The sequence below is a fragment of the Silurus meridionalis genome, chromosome 7, assembly GCF_014805685.1.
Source record: "Silurus meridionalis isolate SWU-2019-XX chromosome 7, ASM1480568v1, whole genome shotgun sequence".
In the NCBI taxonomy this organism is placed as follows: domain Eukaryota; kingdom Metazoa; phylum Chordata; class Actinopteri; order Siluriformes; family Siluridae; genus Silurus; species Silurus meridionalis.
Genome location: NC_060890.1, coordinates 14,070,236 through 14,091,194, shown reverse-complemented (window position 1 = coordinate 14,091,194; position 20,959 = coordinate 14,070,236). Strand labels below are relative to the sequence as shown.

Here is a 20,959-nt window from a genome sequence, read left to right as displayed (position 1 = left end):
TAGCAGCTCGCACTAAGCTTACTGTTTAGTAGAGTAGTGTGCATACTGGCATACTAGTGAGCGCCCTTTCCCGGAAGTAGAAGCTCTTCAGGGCGGAGCCAGAGGTGGAGGCAGTTAGCTGGCTGGCTTTGGCCGGAGCAGCGGTAGTTTGGTGAAATCTGGATGAACATTTCACTGTTGTGTTCTAACATCGGGGGAACTATCAGAGATTATAGCGTTAAATAACTGTTAACTAGTCTCCAAGACGCACTAAGTTTGTTGGCGAGTTTTTTTAAGAAGAGAAGCCTCTGGAAACTGGCTCGACATCCGTAAACAGTGGACATCGCCGGGACAGGAATCAGGTGAGTTGTGTATGGGGCCCGTACTGTTGCCTAGTTTAGCATGCTGTTAGCTAACTTGGCCCTGGATCTACAGGTGCTTCCTACCGCTGGAATGTTGATAGTTAACAGGGCGACGCGGTTGGCCATGCGCTTTTATGTATTGCTTTATAAAACTGAGCTTTACATCGAATTAGTTTTGGTGGAAATGTTTTTTTTCTGTGTTCTCTGATGATCCAGTCCATTCAGCCCATTCGTAGCTGCTAGCATATTTAGCTAACTTTCGGTAACGCTTTTATATAACACTGTCTATTTGAGCATATAGCTAGCTACTAGTTTAGCTGTCTGATCGAGCTTGTCATGGTTAGCCAAGTAATAGTGAGAACAACCTGGGGAAATATCAAATCCTCATTCTGATCTAGAAATCAGAGCTTCCTGACTGTACAGTTGCCCTGTTTCAGACAGCTACAGTAAATCACCCATGTGTGTGTATGGAAAGTTGTATTATTGCAAACTCCTTGATTCGTCATGTGGTTTGTTTGACATTAGCTAGCTCACTAGATTAGTGACACCTAGCAGTGGTGGGAATAGATAATTAGATTACTCATTTATGTGTAATTGGCATTATGGAGACACGCCGTTAGTCTGCGCCTACACAGTGTTAAATTGAGCAACAGTTCTGTGTAAACGAGGTGTGTCCTTGTCAGCAGGTGAATCTCCAGCAGTGTGAGTTACAAGCTCTGGCCGGTGTGTGTGTGTGGGTAGTGCAAGTGTGTGTGTGTGGGGATGGGGGCGGAGTACTGTGCTGTGTTTCTGTTCCACCGGTCGGTCAGGTTTTCAGCAAAGATGACGATCACATCCGCCTGCTCGTGTTACTTGGTGCCTTGTGGTCGCCCTTCGTTTTCTTATGGCTCGTTCGTTATGCAAACCAGAACACGTTGATCATACGATGGAGACATACGGAGTGGATTTAAATGCTGTGATATTACTCAGTCCCCTACACTGAGATATACCCGTGATTAAACACCATATATCTAGGGTTGATAGTCTTGACCTTACAGCTCTTATCTCCCAGTCATTTCAGTTTTGTAAACAAAGGGACATTCATATGTATGTAATCAAATCTACTTGTCCTTCATGCCAAGCTGGTGTTTAAGCCCAATCCAGTGATTGTGCACTGTATTACAAACCTCTGTGTAGGTACAATTAGACTGACCCCAGCTATGCAAGAATTGGACAACTTTGTGAAACCTGTTGTTGGGTAATATCTCAAATCACCTACTTATTTATTGTAACACAGGTAATTTACTTAGTTTGTTATTGACTGTGTCTAGTGAAGCCTTTGGAACTGTTTATTAATTCATTTACCAGATCCAAAAACAGTTCAGTTGTGTTAGAATATAGGCACATTTCTGTGAACATATTAACATCACTTTTTTGTTTTCTTTGGAAAGATTATCTGGTTAGAGATAATTTGACATAATCAATACATTTTAATCCTTTTATTCTCTTAAACCAGTAATTAAAACGATTTCAAATCTAAAACAGCTAAAACGTAATTGCTCAAAATACCGCTAAATTGAATGATTCTGTTTAGAGGTAAGCTATTTGTGTGTGTCTGTGTGTTAGTGTGTGTCTGTGTGTATGCCCTCACAGTTCACAAATCAAGTGACTGACTGCTGATATATAAACAAAACTAGACAGCTGCTCTACCTGAGTGAATACATCATTTGTACAGTGTGTTGTACAGTGTCAAATCTTAGGGCTTAATTATAACAATTATCCTAGTAGTTGATCTTTACCTCTGTTTATGCAGCTTCATTAAAGTTAGATAATGAGTATTTGTTAGGATCATTCGACAATGTCTTTAAGATAGAAGGTGTTGCAGCCATCATATAGGCAGAAATGAGCACAGAATGCTTTTTTCACACTCTGCATACGCTTTTTCTACACCAGTCAAAGCTAAATATGCCCCCTGAAAGCCCAGGCCAACTTAATGATGCCAGTAAGATCTGTTTTCTTTTTATTACATTTTAAAATATTTAGCCAGACGGTAATTAAATTGTTTTTATTATTATGTTTAGCCAAAAAAAACAAATTGCTAGCGTATGTTTCGTGCTAAGTCTATGCATAGAAATTTTTCAATCCTGGATGACTGTCATGTTTTAATAACACTTGATGTCTCCATATTTAGTTTGTAATATTTGTGTGGCTTCATGCATTTCATCTCATGTCTCTGTTAAGACAGGAAGGAGATGAGCCTGGGGACTGAAGGTCTTGGACCACACCCAGTGGTTGTTCATATTTTTGTTTATCTGAGAGGCGGATGTAAAGAGAGGAAGACAGGATAAACGAGGCATTTGCACTTCCACGGTTAGATGTTCTTCTGAACAGATTGCTATGTATGTGAAGGGAGTCCTCACTAAGAATAGCGTCTCATGCTGGCCTGTGAGAAATGGAGGAAGTTGCCTGCTTCCACAGTTCCACATCCCCTCCCCATGCCTTTGTTTAAGCAGTGTAAATTTTGTTAGTTCAGTCTGCCGCTGGTACTGTAATAAATCTAACCGTCCAGTGTTTAGTCCCCCATCGCCTGTGTCCTGAGGACAACATCTCGTTTGCTCGTTATTCTTGTCAAACCCGAAAAGCACACACCTCTCATTCAATAATCTTGCCTTTTTTGAGTTTTGTAAACAATCATCAGTAGGTAAATGCCTTGTTGTTAGAAAATTGGGAATCTCTTATTTGGCCAGGTATTTAAGACTTAAGTCTGTTTGTTCTCAGTCAGGACACTGCAAGCGGATTGCATTTCAAATATCCCAGACAATAATGCATCCCACCAGTTCCCATGGCGAAGGAGAGTGAATAATAATAATGAACAGCTTTACTATTAAGCATTAAATCATCATTAGCTTTGCTTTTTATTAACTTAAAGCTAATGTTTAGGGTTTCATGTAGTTATATATGTCTTAAAAATCTGTGTCTAAAATTACATTATTAAAAAAATTTATCCATAATTTGCTCTAGTGTCTTTAAGTAATGAGATCTTTAGTCTATCTGCAAATACATAGTTTAGATTATCTCTGTGGATCTACAAATATAAGGAAGTCATTGTGTTGACTAGTCTGTTCTATATTGTAGTTTATAAACAGCTAGAGAAGCAGTAAAGACTGGATGAGAAATTATTTTTATTATTTTAATTGTAGTTTTTGCTGTGGGAGTTTGTTTTTCTTTGTTGATAGTGGTGCATGAAGATTGTGCAGATTATACATTATAAAAAAATGCTTATGCAGGTCTTTTCATGAAAGTTGTCTGTGCTTTCACCAAAAATGTGGTTGACTTATGAATGTGAACCATTGAGGCAGGAAGAACCATTGAACAACAAATTGAGCAATAAATCTTGTAATGGGATTTGTAGACATTGATGATACTAACAGGTGAGATATGTGAAAATGTGGAGCTTCATGTGCATTTGGCGGAAGTAAAGTTTGAGGTTTGGAAAGACATCACTTTTCATGTTGTGACAGATTCAGTATTGTCCTTATATTAGATCAACGTTATTGTGAGCAATTCGCAGTTTATTTCCTTGTAGTGCTTCAGTGCTGTAGTATGCCAAGAATGCAGTGATGTCAGTATTGTAGGGGACAGTCAATACTTTGTAAGCCCTGTGAAGTAACACCTCTGTTCACATTAAAACACTTCCTTTAGTCACTCACAGTTTTATAAAATTCTATTATCTTGTCATACATTCAATATTTGATTCTGAATGTCAGGATTGCTCAGGTATTTTGTGTACCAGCAGCCCTGAATTGTAATGGAAACTGTATAACTAATAATAATAATAATCAGCAGTAATGGTTAGGTGGTCGTCTTTGGTCTTCACTAAATAAATAGGGCTTGTTTTTAGCACAAAGCAGTAAAGTTGGGATGGGTCTAGTTTACACAAAGTTCTTTTTTCTCCACATGGCTATGATTCATGTTTTGTGGATTAAAATATATAGAGAGTTATTTAAGGTCTTTCATTTGCTTGTTTTTAGTGTGTTTTGTAGTAAAATTATTTATAGAATAATTTATAGAATTATAAAAGTTATTTCACGGGTATAATTGCAGTCATGATATTTAGTTCTGTTTTTAAATGTTAAATTAATGTTTGACCAGTGTTTACCTTAGATCAGTTTAAATCTAAAATAAAGATGTATTGCCTTATCTGGGACATAAAGGCTGTGCATTTGCTTTTGGTAGTTCTCACTTCTGTTTAATGCCAATCTTATCTAAATGAGCTTTGACCTGTGAATTGTGCATCAGTCTTGTGAAAAACAAGAAGGCAGGACTGCGGTCTTCTGTTGTTGGTGAAAAAACGAAGTTTGTTTTTGTAAATTGGTGAACACCTTCAGATGCCTTTTTTTACAGTTGCTTGGCACACATCAGAAAATAAAGAAAGTTACCCCTATATTCTGTACAAAAGAACCAACAAACTGTAAATGCTGTGTAAGCATTTTCACTCATAGTCAGTTACAATTACAAACCTCCTTTTTATACTGGGCATGAAACCTCCTCTTTACTGACATATGATTAGTCTTTTCTGGTCAAATTCTGGGTTTTCTCCCTGCCTGCTTGTTTTTATTTTTTATTTATTTTTTGCTAAATAATGTTAGCACCCCTGTATGTGGCACAAACTTGAGTTTATTCAGCTACTGCTATACTAACATACCAAGTAATTAGTTTTCCCTGCATGGCTGAGATTGCTGCCACTGATTTAGCTTTCCTCCTACATGAATGCCAAGCATTAGTAAATACCTCCAGGCTTAGATGCAGTTATAAAGATGTACAGATAAGTGTACAGGTTTGGGAAATCCAATGCAGAGCTTTAATGATAAAAGAAGATTTTTGTCTTCAACAGTATGTTCTTTTATCCCAAGATTTAGTTTCTTTTTTTGTTGTTGTCCAGCTTCTGCTTTAGGTCTTTTACTCCATGCTTTATAAAATTCCTTTAGAGGCTGAGCTTATTCTTAAGTAGAAGACCTCCCACTCTGTCATTGTCTACCAAGGTTCATGAAGGCCCTTTATGCCTGGCTCGCTCTTTCAGGGCCCATCACCCACTTCTGATTCTGCCCCCAGTACTGAATGAGGATGTAGTGCAGGAACTAGGAGTAGACACATGCTTAAGGATGACTAAATGTGTTTAACTAATAATGCAAATAACTGTAAAATCATGTGGCTGAGCAGCTGAGTCACCTGGAAAAAAGAAGGTGTGGATAATGCTTCCTCTTTCCTAACTATCTGATCATTCTGCTCACCTTACAGGAATAACCATTTAATTTAGCCACATGGTTTGTATTGGTATCATTGGATGTATCATTGCTTATTTTAATAGAAGTACACAAAGCAACTCCAGGAAAATAGATTTTGTAAACAGCGTTATAATTTTTTGTTTTATAATTATATAGTCCGTTGCATAATTTGCTGCTTTTTGTTGTGATTTCAGGCAGGCTTTTTTTTAGTTTGGTACAATTAAAAAAAAAAATAGTAACATATAGTACTCAGAGTAAAAAGTCAATGTTCTGTTGACAAGTCCAAGTAACATTTTGTTTAGTCTCTGAATGATGGAATCAAAGGAAAAGCAGATGGGCCTAGTCTCTGCTTTCTTTAGAAACAGGCCTCTCTTCCAATGGTTTCAGTGCAACAGGTGTTTTCATCAGCTGCTGTTTGTATGGGAGGCGGTACTTCATGCCTCTGGAGAACAATAGGTGCTTCAGTTAAGACCGAAATGACCTCCAACCCCTCCTGTTCTGTGAGACTGAGCCGAGAGTGAGAGACTGAAAGGGGGTGGGTGGGTTTCAGTCAACAACCTGTGGCCCCTTCTGTGGAATTTCTGTCCCTCTTATAACCAACAAATGCCCTTTACTTTTGTTCGGTGCATAATATTTTTTTTCCCTTTTCTGCTCCAAATGCTAATAAAGGTCTAAAATTTATTTGGTAGTTACCTGAGTTTTTTTCTGTTAGGGGAAATCCGTGACGGTCATAGTATTTCCTATTAATTGTCTCATGTTGTTTCTGTGTTTCTCTATTCTGGTGTGTATAGGCAGCAGAGAGGAACACGGAGAGAGAGAAAGAGAGAGAGAGGGCAGTGTGAGGCCCTAGCTCGTCCCGGGGAGGATGAAGAGGTTCCGGCGACATGGGCATGACTCTCAGAGGGACAAACTCAAACAGGAGCTCTACCAGTTTAATAAGGTGATTAAGACAGATCTTCTTCTTTCGGCTACTCCTATTAGGGGTTGCTACAGCGGATCATCCTTCTCCATACCCCTCTGTCCTCTACATCTGCCTCTTTCAACCCAATTACCTGCATGTCTTCCCTCACCACATCCATAAACCTCCTCCGTGGTCTTCTTCTTTTCCTTCTTCCTGGTGACTCTATCCTCAGCATTCTCTTACCGATATACCCTATGTCCCTCCTCTGCACCTGTCCAAACCATCTCAATCTCGCCTCCCTCACCTTGTCTCCAAAACATACTATCTGCGTGGTCCCTCTAACAAACTTGTTTCTAATCCTGTCCATCCTCGACACTCCCAATGAAAATCTCAACTCCTGCCACCTCCGGCTCTGCCTCCTGTCTTTTTGTCAGTGCCTCTGTCTCTAAACCATACAATATATCTCACCACAGTCCCAGTAACTTTCTCTTTCACTCTTGCAGTTACTCTTTTATCACATATCAAATAAGGCGATAAGATTGAGACTGGCACACCAGACTTTGACACGATGTAGCTGTAAATATCAATTGAAAAATGTTTTTTTTTTTTTTCTTCCTTCCTACTGTGTCTAGACTGTAGAGCATGGCTTCCCCCACCAACCAAGTGCACTGGGCTTCAGTCCCAGCCTTGGACTCCTGGGCATTGGCACCAGATCCGGAGCCATCAAACTGTATCCTTAATACTAAATGGGAATAGGAAAGTGTTGTGAAGTTAGATCAGAGAAGAAAATATCAGGCTGTTATGCTTTACTGTGTCAGGTTTCCTCTTCCTGGAAACCTTGAAAAGTATGTTAAATAGAGGTTTTTATAATTTTTTGTCAACCATTTCTGTTTTCTCATCTCACGACACACCCATGATTGCTGTCTTCTTCAAAGGGGTGTGTATATGTATTCTTTCCACAGAATTGCGTAATGGTTGACTGTTATTGATCTGAAGCCAGGTTTATACATTTGCAAAATTGTAATTATTTTCCATTTAGTGTATCCCTTGTTTGTGTGCTTTTGCTTACCTATAAACACCAAGGTACATAATTGGTAATCTCAAATTGTTATTTTGTAGATTAAACCGACTTTCTTCAGCCTGTTTAAAAGCTTGCTGAATCCTTGTCTGTTTATTATTGTTTTAAGATCCCTAGCCTTCTGACATGGAGGTGCTTTGCTTAAGGATTTGTTTCCCTTAACTGTCACTCAGCTATGGAGCCCCAGGAGTTGAGTTTATGGGTCTGCATGATGAAAATGCTGCAGTTACACAGGTGCACTTTCTCCCACACCAGGTATGTTTGCAAATTATGTATTTCTTTCCAACTGACATGCACAGCAGAAGGGTGAATTTCACTGAGGAATGTCTGGGAAAGCACAGGGTTTGTGTGTGAAACATGTATCACTACCGAATTGTATTATAAATATTTGCATGTGAAATGTTAAGCCATAAAAGGCCATATCCATTGAAGGGGGGGGTGAGATCGAATAACAACATGCCCTAAAGTGTTTAATTTCTCACATTAGTCAAACTAGGTGTATTTTTTTTTTTTTAGCTCAGTGATTCACATGTAATTAGTCATGAAAAGAAGAAAACTTTCTGCACTGATAACTGTTTACACCACAGCAGTTTGAGAAGAATGACTGAATGATTTGTGATTCGGTTTCACTACTTAAATAGTAGCTATTTACATTTCTTTTGTTTTCCCATCTTTCTCAAATTGAACTTAATAAGGCACAAAAAAACAGCTTATTAGACTTAAATTATTGTGGCGTTTACTGGTCTGTTAACTGTTATTGTTAGAAATGACAATTGTTACAAAGAATACATTAAACCTGATTTAAACTACAGCCAGCTGTCAGCTACGACTGTCAACATTTTCAGAGAATTGAAAACTTCAGTGACCCCTCGCTATTCACAGGCAGGATATTTGTGTGTTTTGCTTTCAGTTACTCCAATACCACCTTCTTTTGTTTACAGGTTGAGCTGGTGACATTACTTGATGACAATAGTCTACACATGTGGACACTTCGAGCACACAAGGGCGTGTCAGAGCTGCTGGAAATTGGTCGTTTTACACTCACTGGCCCGCCTGGGTGAGTCAGTCTGGAATTCTTTATCATGTGGTGGTGATTTCTTTAAATATATATATATATTTGGTCTAAGTACACACTGACCTATGAGACATATATTTCTACATGAAATATACTAACTCATACACTCCTACATGTAATCTGCTGCTAGACTATATGGTCTCTGTGAACATAATTTCCTTTTAGTCAGACATAATGACTAACATGTTCTTTGTAATTGCATGTGATGCCGTGCCATCATGACTCATTACGCTATGTAACGGTTGTGGAGAAAATTATTAGTTACTAATGTATGTAAGATCACTTTAAGATATAAATTTGGTAAGTCTAAAGCTTAAAGTTTCAACAATGTACACTAATTTTGCTGTCTGTGCTGTTTTTATGGCAGCGCCATTCCTAGTGTAACACGGGTAACTGCCGTCCTGGCCCACTCTTCAGGTGAGCTGCTTTTGCTGGGCACTGAGGGAGGCCATGTATTTGTGGTGGAAGTACCTGGATTTAGGGAGCTGGAGGAGAACAATATCAGCATGGAGGACATTCAAAGCAGGTGGAGTACAACTTTGATTCCTAATTCCCTCTTATTTCTAACAGCTTGGTGAGTTTCTTGCTGTAACATTCCTACAAAATGCACTAATTTGCTGATTATTCTAATATGGTGAATATACCATATTTTGCTGTATTTGTTAGGATAATGCTGGAGTTACAGTTGTCTGCCTGGTGTAGGCCACTCTGCCTCGCAACCATTTAGGCGTGGTTGGGTCCTGGCCAGTGTAGTATTGGACGTTTCCTGGCATGCTGCTAGTTTGCTTTTGGGAATTTTTGGCCGTTTCCTGTGATGTTTTTTGTTTTCCAGATTTTTATATACTATTTATAAATTACTTACTAAAGCTTATCTTATACTGGGTTATTGGATCTTTTTATTTCGGAGTCTCCTGTCTTTGCTGTGTTTATGCTCTGATTTGACTTTGGCTGATACGTGACTGAGATTTTTAAAATAGTTTGCATACCTTACAATAAAAACCTGGTCTATTCATTGTGCTATCTTCATCAGTCACCTTTTTCTGTTGATGCTCTTTTTAGAGTTCCAGAAGAATATGTGGGCCGCAGAAACCTGGAGTGTGTAGAAGCCCTGCAGGAGAATCCTCTCAACCCACGTCAGGTGTTAATAGGCTACAGCCGAGGCCTGATGGTTCTGTGGGACCTGGATCGTCGATGTGCCATTCAACACTTCTTGGGCACACAGGTATTTCTTTATGCTGGTGTCAGAAATAGGAATTTGTTAATATATCCAGACAGAAATATACATTATTTCCTTGACCAGTCATGCTCAGTTCTAATAAAACACACTATGTTGTCACAGTATGTTTTGTAGTAGAAGTGTTTGTTTAAATTATTTTTCCTAAATACATCTACTGAGGAAAAGTGTATAATCAACTGCAGATTAGTAATGTGGTACTTTTTTAGAACTTCCTCACAATAGTTCTTCTTTTTTGTTCCCTCTGCAGCAGCTGGAAAGTGTGTGGTGGATGGAGGATGGAGGAATCATTCTAAGTTCCCATAATGATGGCAGTTATTGCCACTGGACAGTAACTGGCGAGGACCCACAGACTGAACCAGAAAAACAGGAAACACCATATGGTAACTGTTACTACAGAATTTGATAAAGTGATTTCAGCCTGAAATTTTGTGCTGTAATACCAAAAAATGCACACCTTCTGATCAGATTTGAGCATACAACCAGATTGTGGTATTCAGTATTATTTTGGGGTGTTTTAAGAATCTCATTGCCTGTTCTTGTCTCACCATGTACTGAGTTATTGTTTTTGCTGATTTTAGGATCCTTCCCATGCAAGGCGATTTCCAAAATTTTACAGCTATCCACAAGACAAGGGTCAGTATCTCTGTGTGTGTCTGTGTCCTTGAGGGGTTGGTGTGAAATTTTAGTGAACCTGGGACAGGTGTGTTTGCTTGCAATGTCATTAACCAGAATGTTCCAGTGTGACTCATCATTGCTGGTTAATTTTTAACCCGGTGCAGACATTTATATTTTGCCCTTTGAAATGAGTTACAAAGTAGGTCTAAATGGAAGAGTTTTTTGTATTATTGTTCTTTAGCCTATTTTTATTTACTCAGTTTTCAAAAGGTAATACCATATTTTTCAGGTGGGTTATTTTGTCATTCCTCTATGTACAGTTTATACAAAACATTGTTTGTCCAGGAACATGGTGCAATACAGGTGCAGTACACATGACTACTGTGAGACTAGTTCAGGACAATAAATACACAAGACAGTACTTGTTAACTCAATAGGATAACACCAGTGTTGTGTAAGAACACTAGTTCAGCAGAAAAATATTGTGTAATGTAGCAGCAATATGGTGAAGAGAACACCAAAGAGTCATATATTTAAGCCTAGATTTGTTGTTTATTATTTATTTTTATAGGTAGCATTTTCTTTTTTTTACTGCTCCCAGGCCCCCGTTCCTCATTTTTAGTGGTGGCATGCCAAGGGCCAGCTATGGAGATCGCCACTGCATCTCTGTCATCCACAGCAAGACTCATGTAGCCCTGGACTTCACCTCCCGTATTATCGACTTTTTTGTCATCAGAGAAGGAGAGCACCAAAAAGGCAGGGGCATGTTGTAACTGAGAGACACTTTGCACATATAATGCTAATACTCCCTAATATGTTTAAACATATTGACGTCAGAATTCGGTGTGTTTGTCTGTAACGCATGTGAATGTCTGTGTTCTGCAGGGGACCCAATTGCTTTGGTAGTGTTGGTGGAGGAGGAGCTGGTGGTGGTGGATCTGCTGACTGAGGGCTGGCCTGTGTTCCAGACCCCATATCTAGTGCCTCTGCATTGTTCAGCAATAACCTGCTCTCACCACGTCTCTTCAATTCCACTTAAACTGTGGGAGAGGGTGCACGCTGCTGGCAAACTGCAAAACACAAGCTATTCAAAAAAGGTATTTGGTTCACAAGACACTGGTATAACTACCTGCTACAACACTTTACTTCCAAACACAAACTATGCACTATATATAGTGCAGAAAGTATAAGTGGCTGTATTTACTTATAAATCAAAGAGTGGGTCAAAAGGTGTAGAGGCACACAGTATTTACAACACCCACTATATAAACATAGGCACAGTTCACTTCTATATAAAATGTTCGGTTTAGCATTGGCAAAAATGATCAAATTGCGTACATATTCTTTGTTTTAAGGTAGATAATTTAGTTTCACTTTTCATTGTAAAAATGTTCTATTTCTTTCTTTTTAGCCTTGGCCAATAAATGGAGGACAAAACCTTGCTCCAGACCCCCCACAGAGAGACCTTTTGCTGACTGGGTGAGTGACCACCAGGTCATATTTTTTGTCCTTTCTGCATTGTGCATTGCTGATATATTGCGTAAAATATGTTCTAAATGAACACATTCAGCATAAGCCTAGGAAATCCCATCCAGTTTTGACTTTTTGCTTCTATGAGATTCCAAAAACAAAAAGGTTCGCCTGCGCTCAGGTTTTCTTTACAGTGTGCAGAATTCTGTTACTGGCCAACAGAAAACCCATATTGATTAAAATTGGCAAAAAGATTTAAAACTTTGCAGTTTTTCTAATTTACATAAAAATTATTTGTCAGCAGACTTTTCTTTATTAACAGGACACTATTTTGTCTAACAAGTGTGCATCATTAAACTGTCAGATGGAGTAATTTTAAACTGCACACCACAATCAACACACTCGTCGTAAAATATTGAAGTATGAACAACTGACCAACATGTGAAATGTGTAGTGTACTGTGTGGAGCATGTTGAAATCTGGAGTTCTCTTTTCCTCTATGTAGGCATGAGGATGGAACGGTGCGTTTCTGGGATGCCTCAGGAGTCTGTCTCTACCCCATATACAAACTGAGCACAGCTGCAGTTTTCCACACTGATGCTGACCCCAATGACAACATGAACCAGGGCACTGAGGGCGAGTGGCCACCCTTTCGCAAGGTCTGCATCGAATGACTATATGTATTGTGTTGTGACCATTGTGTACAGTTTATGTATTGGTAACTTGACATAATAATTGTATATTTTATTCTTTTAAGGTGGGCTGCTTTGACCCATACAGTGATGACCCTCGACTTGGCATTCAGAAGATTCATCTGTGTAAATATAGTGGTTACCTGAATGTGGCAGGGACAGCAGGACAGGTAAGTTTTCATATAGGTGCAAAAATATTTATCTTTAGTTTTGACTATGTAGTTTACAGTTTGTTTTGGTTTAAATGTATTTTGTAGTACCAGTCTATTTGTTTGTTTATTTCATTTTATAAACAAACAGTAGAAGACATTGTGTGTACATTCACGTTACTCAAAATTGAACACATATATATATATATAATATCTATAATTGCCAAACAATACAAAGTCTTGTGCCCTGCCCATTTGAATATGGGATCTTTGGTACTCCTGATCAATACATTAATTTTGAGGTTTTATAATGATATGGCTCCTGTAACTTATGTAACTGATTTTGTTGTAGATTCTCGTGCTGGAGATGAATGATGAAGCAGCTGAACAGACAGTGGAGGCCACAGTAGTGGACCTGCTGCAGGGACAGGAAGGTTTCCGCTGGAAGGGCCAGGCACGTCTGGATCTCCGGGATGAACCAGTCATCTTTCCCCCAGGCTTCCAGCCCTTTGCACTGGTGCAGTGTCAACCACCTGCTGTGGTCACAGCAATCGCTTTGCATTCAGAGTGGAAGCTGGTGGCCTTTGGGACTAGCCATGGCTTTGGTGTCTATGACTACCAACAGAAGAATAATGTCCTGGTCAAGTAAGATATTTATATAGGTTTAAAGCTTTAGTATTCTTGAATTAGCCATGAGAAGTATTACAATAGATTATTGGAAACCTACTCTGTAATTATAATGTACAATTAATGCTTACTGCTTTTTAGCTACTTATATATGTAATAAATTCCAGGATATTGTGATTGTTAACCTTGGCTTGGCATTGCTTATTAGAAGTAAAAAAGGGTTTAGACAAATGTATTATTATTATGATACTGATTTATTGCAATCATTATACTGTTGTTTTTTACTTCTTATAGCAGCATAAAAAATATGTAATATAATATATAATATGTATAATAAATATTAGTACATATATATATATATATATATATATATATATATATATATATATATATATATATATATATATATATATATATATATATATAAATAAATAAATAAATATAATTTTTTTCATTGACATTCATATTTCTTTCTGTAGGTGCACTCTTAACCCCAGTGACCAGGTGGCCCTGGAAGGACCATTATCTAGAGTGAAATCTATTAAGAAGTCTCTGCGCCAATCTTTTCGCCGAATCCGACGCAGCCGAGTCTCCATGCACAAACATCACACTAACAACGCAGCCAAGGTAGCTTTCTCTGCCTGTTGTCTCTTTCAGCTTTATAGCTGTGCTGTTTAATTTTACCCAGTATATTTTGTTAACCCGTATTGTTACTTTTATAATTCCTGTTTGTGGCACATACAAATCAGTTGCAGGAAATAAATGCACGACTGGAAGCAGAAGCTTTGCATGAAATGGAACTGGCCCCAGTACAGAGGAAAATTGAAGCTCGCTCTGCTGACGACTCTTTCACTGGTCTTGTTAGAACTCTCTGTTTTGCCGACACATTCCTTAGTGACAGTAAGTGGGATGATAATGATGATCATAAAATTTTTTCTTTCTTTTTTTTTTTTTTTAATTGCAGTATGGTTTGAATTGAACTACTAAATCTTTTCCATATTTAGTAATGGCAATCTTTGTTACAGGTTCTCACAGCACACCCTCCCTATGGGCAGGAACCAATGGTGGTGCTGTCTTTGCCTATATGCTTCGGCTTCCTCCTGTAGAGCGGAGAATGGATGACCAAGTGATTGCTCATGCAGGTAAAACACACATACATTGCATTTGCACACATACAAATGCAATGATATTCTAGACATTTTTTAAATATTTCTCAATAAAAAGAAATATTTGGGAGTGATTGATCCTTCTCATTGAATATTTGTCTTGCATTTTCCTTTTTAGCTAAAGAGATCCAGCTGATGCATCGGGCTCCAGTTGTGGGCCTGGCGGTTTTGGACGGAAGGGGAGCCCCGTTACCTGAACCTCTAGAAGTTGCACATGATCTTTCCCGTAGCCCTGATATGCAGGGATCCCACCAACTTCTTGTCATCTCAGAGGAACAGTTAAAGGTCTGAATGGAGCTGATCATTTATGCTAAATACATTTATGTACCTTAACTCTTACCCTTAAATTGTTGATGCACATTTTTTTTGGAAGAAGAGCAAATAACATATATTTTTTAAGTATTCAAATGCTTCTGTGTGGACATTTTACTTTTTTTTTTTAATTACCAAAATTTTTTTAAAGATTTGAGCATTTAGAATCCTGCATGAAACTATTATTTAAATGATTTAAATTACTGTGTCATTTTTTTAATCAGTAAAAATTGCAGAAAAAACTGAAGGTGAACGCTACAGGTTCTGGCAGAAGCGTAATAATGCTTTAAATGGCCTGTTGTTTGTTTAATGTAAAAAAGAATGTATAGAATGTAACACTTTGTCTTTGTCTATAGCTATTCGCATTGCCTAAAGTGAGCAGTAAGGCGAAGCTTAAACTGACAGCAGTTGATGGTTCGCGGGTGCGTCGAGTAGGTGTGGCCTGGTTTGGCAGTAGCCGTGTGGAGGACTATGGTGAAAGCAGCTTGGTTGTGTTGACCAACCAGGGCGAGCTACATGTCATCTCTTTGCCATCAATCAAAATGCAGGTGCACTACCCCTGCATCCGAAAAGAGGATGTCAGCGGAATCGCATCTTGTGTCTTCACCAAGTATGGTCAGGGTAGGTTTTGGGCTCATACAGTAACGCACCAACGAACTAACAAATTATTTCTTGCGCTGTAAACTGCAAAACAACTGTTACTATATTGTTTTTTTAGGACTCTACCTGATCTCTCCATCCGAGTTTGAGCGTTTCTCCCTTTCTGCACGCTGGGTAGTGGAGCCACAGTGTTTGGTGGAGGCTCCTTCCCAAACAAGACCCACATCACAACCAAGTCAGTCTCACAGAGACCAGCCTGATGGAGCAAACACAGAACACAGGTAAATTGTTGACTCAACTAATATTGACATTGGCTCAATAACAAGCTGCAGAATCAGTTCAGCTTAACTCTTCATGAGACATAATTATAAATACCATGACTTCTTGGTTTTTGTTGTCAGCAATAATTTTTTGCATCTTTATTTCCAGAAACTATAGCAGGAATGGTGAAAAGTATGGTAAGAGTTCCAGGATCTAAACAATTTGAATGTTAATTCTAAAAAACATTGCATAAGATACTAAACATGCATGTGTCAGTGCCTCACTTACCTTTATTTGTTTCAGAAGTTTGTGTAATTCTTCTCTAACTCGTATCTTTTAACAAATCCAGTGATTTTGTAAAGTTGTACTTGTTTGGCTATAGATTTAGGCACAGCTGGAGTGATCGTGTTTCATCGTTTTTTCTTTTCTTTTCTGTGACCTCGTTTTTACCAAAGCTGAATTCAGCTTTTTGGTAGCAGCCAAGAAAGTGGCTTTTACATATAATCAGGTTTGATGCCTTAAGAAGGGATTTTGAATAGCATGAATGAATATATGAACAAAATATATTGTTTATATATTTGTTAAAGAATGGCAGTACAAATTACAAGCCTATGATTTCAGCATTGGCTAAATTTCTCACAGGAAAAAAAAGATCCATCACTCCAGTAGCCTTATCCTTAATGGATTAGTGTAAGCAAAATGATTGACATTTTCCCCTTAAATGGCATGCTTTCAAGAAAAAAGAAACCATAACCCCAAAATTGTCTTCCTTGCTTAAGTGTTTTCTCATATGCTGGCATGCTTTTGCTGAACTGACACAAATGCTTGTATATTCCAGAGAATTCCTCTAGACAAGTAATGGAGCATGCTTTGCTGAACGATGAGAGTGAGTACATCACTAACCAGTGGCCATATTAGTTCCTAGTAACTGGCAAAGATGGCCATGGAAATATTGGTTGCCCAGGATTAAATCAGCATTAGGAAAAAATTTCAGCTGGTTTCATGTTGCTTGCTGTATGTTTTTATAAAGTTTGATGTGCAATAATTATGCATTAGTGACCTCGTCATCCCTATGTCTGCAAAATCATAATGTGTGTGTGCATGATCCATAACAAACTTACATATGTCTGCAGAGTCCCAAAACTGTTACATACATGTTACATAAATGTTCAGTATATGGATTTCAGTAAGTGTTATGTGGTCATTATTGACGTTTGTGCCCATCACAGATGTACTTCAAGAGATCCAGAAGTCTCTAGAAGATGATCAGATGTGAGTGTATATAAGTGAGTGTTTGAGTCATACACTACATCGCGGTTTCACAGGACTCTTCCTAATTAATATTATTTTTTCTTACAGGGTGTTTTTGGAAAACAGTGTAAAGACCAAGTCAACACCAGGCAGGATGCTGTAAAAAAAAAAAAAAAAAAGAGGTAAGTGTCTGCTTGGTTTTAAACATGCTTTTTTGTTGTTGTAGTTTGTCACCTTTTTTTTTTTTTTCTTTTTTTTTTACCCCGTATGTACAGATCGATCTTTTGAAACCTGGTGCCTGAAATGTCCACGCTGGCCTTGTTGAAGACCTGAACACTACTGCTAGCATCACTACTGAACCATGTGAAGCCCTAAAGATAAATTGTTACAGGGTCCAGTTATGGGGTTTTGAGGGAGAGGGGAACCGCTTGTGCCTGCCAAGACCAACCACTGTATCCATAACAACCATAAACCTGCCCTCAGACTCCAGCTTTCAGCATGCCCCTTGCCTTCCTGTGAGCTGCAGCTGCATCATCCAATAGCCAAGGAGCAAAGGCATGGCGGCGGGGGCATTTTTCTTTCTCTCCGATTTTTTTAAATGTATTTTTATTTTGTGATTTTTTATATGTAATTGAAGACTTGGAAATCTAAAGCAATGATGTGTCACACAAGGGAAAACATGGCAGTAGATACTGGACATAACTTTGAATCCCTATGTTTGTAGTTAAGTGCTCAAATTATGCTGACAAAGTGCTGAAAAAAACGTGTTTATCAGATAAATTCAGAGTACTCTAAGCTTAGAAGTAATGCCTTTTCCCCTCCGTCCAGACAAAAAAAAAAGAACTATAGTCAATCTGTCGGTACTTTTTCACTACTGTGTAACACACATGCTGTCATTTCTGGGGGTTATGACTTTCTAAGGGGCTTGGTTTCTAATCTTTTTTTAATGTCAGTTTTTAAATAAAAAAAAAGCCAGTTATGCATTATGTAATTTAGGAATGTAATTTTAAAATATTGTAGTTAAATGTTTAATATATAATTGTATGAAGATCTGTACCTGTTTTAATGGCAGACTGTATTTTCTGACAAGGAAATATTTTGGTACTGTCTCTTAAATACTTCTAGCATTTTCTTCGGCATTTAGAGTATATTTTTGTAGTTAACTGATCATGCACAAGAACACTATCATTTGTAATTTGACACTACCATTGTTTGCTGAGTAAATTTTTTTACTATTTCCCCCACACCTTATGCTTGTTTCATACTTTTACTTTTAGTTGTTTATTTCGTTAGAAAGCAAATAGTACAATAATAAGAGCTAAAACAGAAGCTGTGTTGTTTTTAAAAACCTGTTTCTTTAGTTTTAGTAAAGAAATGTGTAGAGCAGGAAAAGAAAATTCTCTTTCACACATGGCTTGGAAGTGAAAATGTTGCTCTTTTTGCAGTAACAGACGCCAATGAAGCCATGTTAAATTATAACTTGGCAAGAAAAACGGGAATCTCCAGTGTTTTGCAGTCAGCATTCACTGTAATCAGGAAATAAAAATATTTTTCGCTATTTTTATGTAAACAGTTGTGCAAGAAATGTGCTATATCATTATGATTTGCGTTTTGACATCGACCAGCTTAATTGGCCAGTGATTTTAAGAACTGAATTATAAATAGCTGCTAATAATAATGAAAAATTATTTTTTTAACAAAACTGTAAAATCAATCCAGAATAATAAATTATTTCATAGACCAAACACTTTGAAACACTGGTCTAATGTATAGAGAACTGTGAAGATGTTGTGGTGGACAGACCATTTCAGGTAGAACCATGTCAACGTTCAGACGTAAAATTAACTAATAGACGCAGGTGGGTCTCCGACATACTGTAATGGATCGTGTGTGTGTGTGCTGTTCGGGAGTGTAGTTATGTAAGCAATATACTGATAGCTGATTTATAACGCTAGAGTGGGTGTGCTGTGTGTTTAGACTTTGAGTCTGCAGCTCGCCTTAAAACCAAATCGAAGACAAACAAAAACGCGTGTTTAATAAACAGCGCCCTCTTTTGGACAAAAGAAATATATACGTGTATAATTACACGGTATTGGTGACGCGTTCTGAAGACGTCACTTCCGTATTGAACGTCGGGTGACAATTTCGATTGCAGGACGCTTCAATTGTCACCGTTTTGATTTTCGGCAATAATCGTTTTATTTGATAAACTCCGGTTATTTACGCGGTTAAGTGCTGAGTTTAATGGAAACTGGCCGCTTTCACAGACATGTGGGTTTTCGGCTACGGCTCGCTCATCTGGAAAGTTGACTTTCCGTTCGAGGAGAAGCGAGTCGGTTATGTGAAAGGATTCAGTCGCCGCTTCTGGCAGGGCAGCACCGATCACCGCGGAGTTCCCGGAAATGTAACGTGCACCGTATCCTTCTCCGTATTAACTGTCATTTAAATTCACAATAAATAGCCGGATTAATCTTACTATTATAAAATAAGCGCTTTTTCTTGTTAAAACTGTTGTCCCCTTGTTGATTTTCAGCCTGGACGCGTGGTGACGTTAGTTGAAGACCCCCAGGTAAATACAATGTTCGACCAAAAGTATTAATATACTTATTATTAAACCCATAAATCCCTGTTAAAGATCCCAATTCAGATTTATTCCTTTTTTCCTGTGATGTCATCGTCCAGTAGTCTGGGAGGAAAGCGCCCAGTATAGCTCGTTCACTGGTTTGTAGTGTTTGGCTGTATGAACTTGTACTCATCGTCTCAAGAGTAAGGTCAGGGACTGATGTGTGACGATGAAGAATAAAGTCATATTTACACTTAATCTAAAAGGTATAGAGTTAAGGTCAAGCCTTTTTTTTTTTTGCAATACATCCTTAGCATGTCTCTATGCCATTTTACATTGTGCACAAGGGCATTGCTGTTAATGCATCTTCATGCTTTAATATACAATGATATTCTGCAGTTGTGCTTCCAACTTATGAAAAGTGTGTAAAATGCTTAAACATGGGTAGCCACATACTTTATTATAGCAAATGACCCAAGGACAATGTGGGAATTCTATACTTATACACAACATAAAGTCTTGTCATTGTTGCTGACAGGGCTGCGTCTGGGGTGTCGCTTACAAACTCCCCTCAGGGAAGGAGAACGAGGTGAAGGAGTATCTGGACTACAGAGAGAAAGGTGGATACCGTGTCAGGACAGTAACATTTTATCCCAAAGAAGAGGAGCATGAGCCCATCCAGGACACACTGCTATACATTGGCTCCAGTGACAACCCAAACTACCTCGGAGAAGCACCTCTAGAACATATTGCACGTCAGATCCTCAGGTCTGTTGGACCCAGTGGAAAAAACACAGAATACTTATTTGAGTTGGCTGACGCACTCAGGGAGCTGATGCCTGAAGATTCAGATGAACACTTGTTCTCCTTGGAGCACCGGGTCAAGGAACTTCTTCAGGAGGCTGCAGAGTGACCTGCTCATCCCTATAACTCTATGCAGTGTTTTCTTACACTGGAGGTTCATCCACATACGCACATGAGTAGCTTTTATATGAAGTCTCTCCAACATAAATGCAGATTCTTAAACCTGTAGATTTTATTGAATCTTAATGTTTCTCTGCTGGTACGTCAAATCACTAAGTAAATAAGTTATAGTCCCGCAAAAAGGAAACGTGTGTCAAGAATTTTACAGGTAATTGTGATATAGACCACTGTAGAAGTGTTTTGGTGGGGTTAGTTGAGGAAAAATGTTACAGCTTGAAGGATAAGACAGGAGATGCAAAGGATGTATATAAAAAGCATAAGAACATTACAAATGTACTGTACTTACAAAAGAGACCAAAACCCATAATATCTAATAAAACATCTAACAGCACTTATGGCATTGGGCATTAAAAAAAAAAAATACACCATTTTG

General features: G+C 38.3%; 2 protein-coding genes across 3 annotated transcripts; both read left to right on the top strand.

Annotated features, from left to right (window-relative positions):
- The first annotated feature begins 83 nt into the window (after window positions 1-83).
- Window positions 84-18,283, top strand: llgl2 (LLGL scribble cell polarity complex component 2). Of its 2 annotated transcripts, XM_046853885.1 has the most exons (26): window positions 84-341; window positions 6,397-6,545; window positions 7,139-7,236; window positions 7,758-7,839; window positions 8,526-8,641; window positions 9,027-9,185; window positions 9,719-9,881; window positions 10,144-10,276; window positions 10,475-10,529; window positions 11,113-11,267; window positions 11,397-11,608; window positions 11,923-11,990; window positions 12,487-12,640; window positions 12,739-12,843; window positions 13,175-13,467; window positions 13,929-14,076; window positions 14,199-14,349; window positions 14,475-14,591; window positions 14,734-14,900; window positions 15,284-15,548; window positions 15,646-15,808; window positions 15,957-15,985; window positions 16,627-16,674; window positions 17,018-17,060; window positions 17,148-17,221; window positions 17,315-18,283. In XM_046853885.1, the coding sequence occupies exons 2-25, from the start codon at window positions 6,471-6,473 to the stop codon at window positions 17,200-17,202; spliced, it is 3,054 nt and encodes a 1,017-aa protein (XP_046709841.1). In that variant the 5' UTR covers window positions 84-341; window positions 6,397-6,470; the 3' UTR covers window positions 17,203-17,221; window positions 17,315-18,283. The 2 variants fall into 2 exon arrangements, with proteins under 2 accessions (XP_046709841.1, XP_046709842.1); XM_046853886.1 differs by lacking the exon at window positions 16,627-16,674.
- An 858-nt stretch (window positions 18,284-19,141) lies between these two features.
- Window positions 19,142-20,917, top strand: chac2 (ChaC, cation transport regulator homolog 2 (E. coli)). Its single transcript, XM_046853889.1, has 3 exons — window positions 19,142-19,443; window positions 19,573-19,608; window positions 20,141-20,917. The coding sequence occupies exons 1-3, from the start codon at window positions 19,309-19,311 to the stop codon at window positions 20,513-20,515; spliced, it is 546 nt and encodes a 181-aa protein (XP_046709845.1). The 5' UTR covers window positions 19,142-19,308; the 3' UTR covers window positions 20,516-20,917.
- Window positions 20,918-20,959: the final 42 nt, after the last annotated feature.

Coding starts and splice junctions, on each gene's coding strand:
- llgl2 (XM_046853885.1), top strand. CDS start 6,471: ATGAAGAGGTTCCGGCGACATGGGCATGACTCTCAGAGGGACAAACTC. Junction 8,642..9,026: donor ACACTCACTGGCCCGCCTGG/GTGAGTCAGTCT, acceptor TTTTTATGGCAG/CGCCATTCCTAGTGTAACAC. Junction 14,077..14,198: donor ACACTAACAACGCAGCCAAG/GTAGCTTTCTCT, acceptor CATACAAATCAG/TTGCAGGAAATAAATGCACG.
- chac2 (XM_046853889.1), top strand. CDS start 19,309: ATGTGGGTTTTCGGCTACGGCTCGCTCATCTGGAAAGTTGACTTTCCG. Junction 19,444..19,572: donor ACCGCGGAGTTCCCGGAAAT/GTAACGTGCACC, acceptor GTTGATTTTCAG/CCTGGACGCGTGGTGACGTT. Junction 19,609..20,140: donor CGTTAGTTGAAGACCCCCAG/GTAAATACAATG, acceptor TGTTGCTGACAG/GGCTGCGTCTGGGGTGTCGC.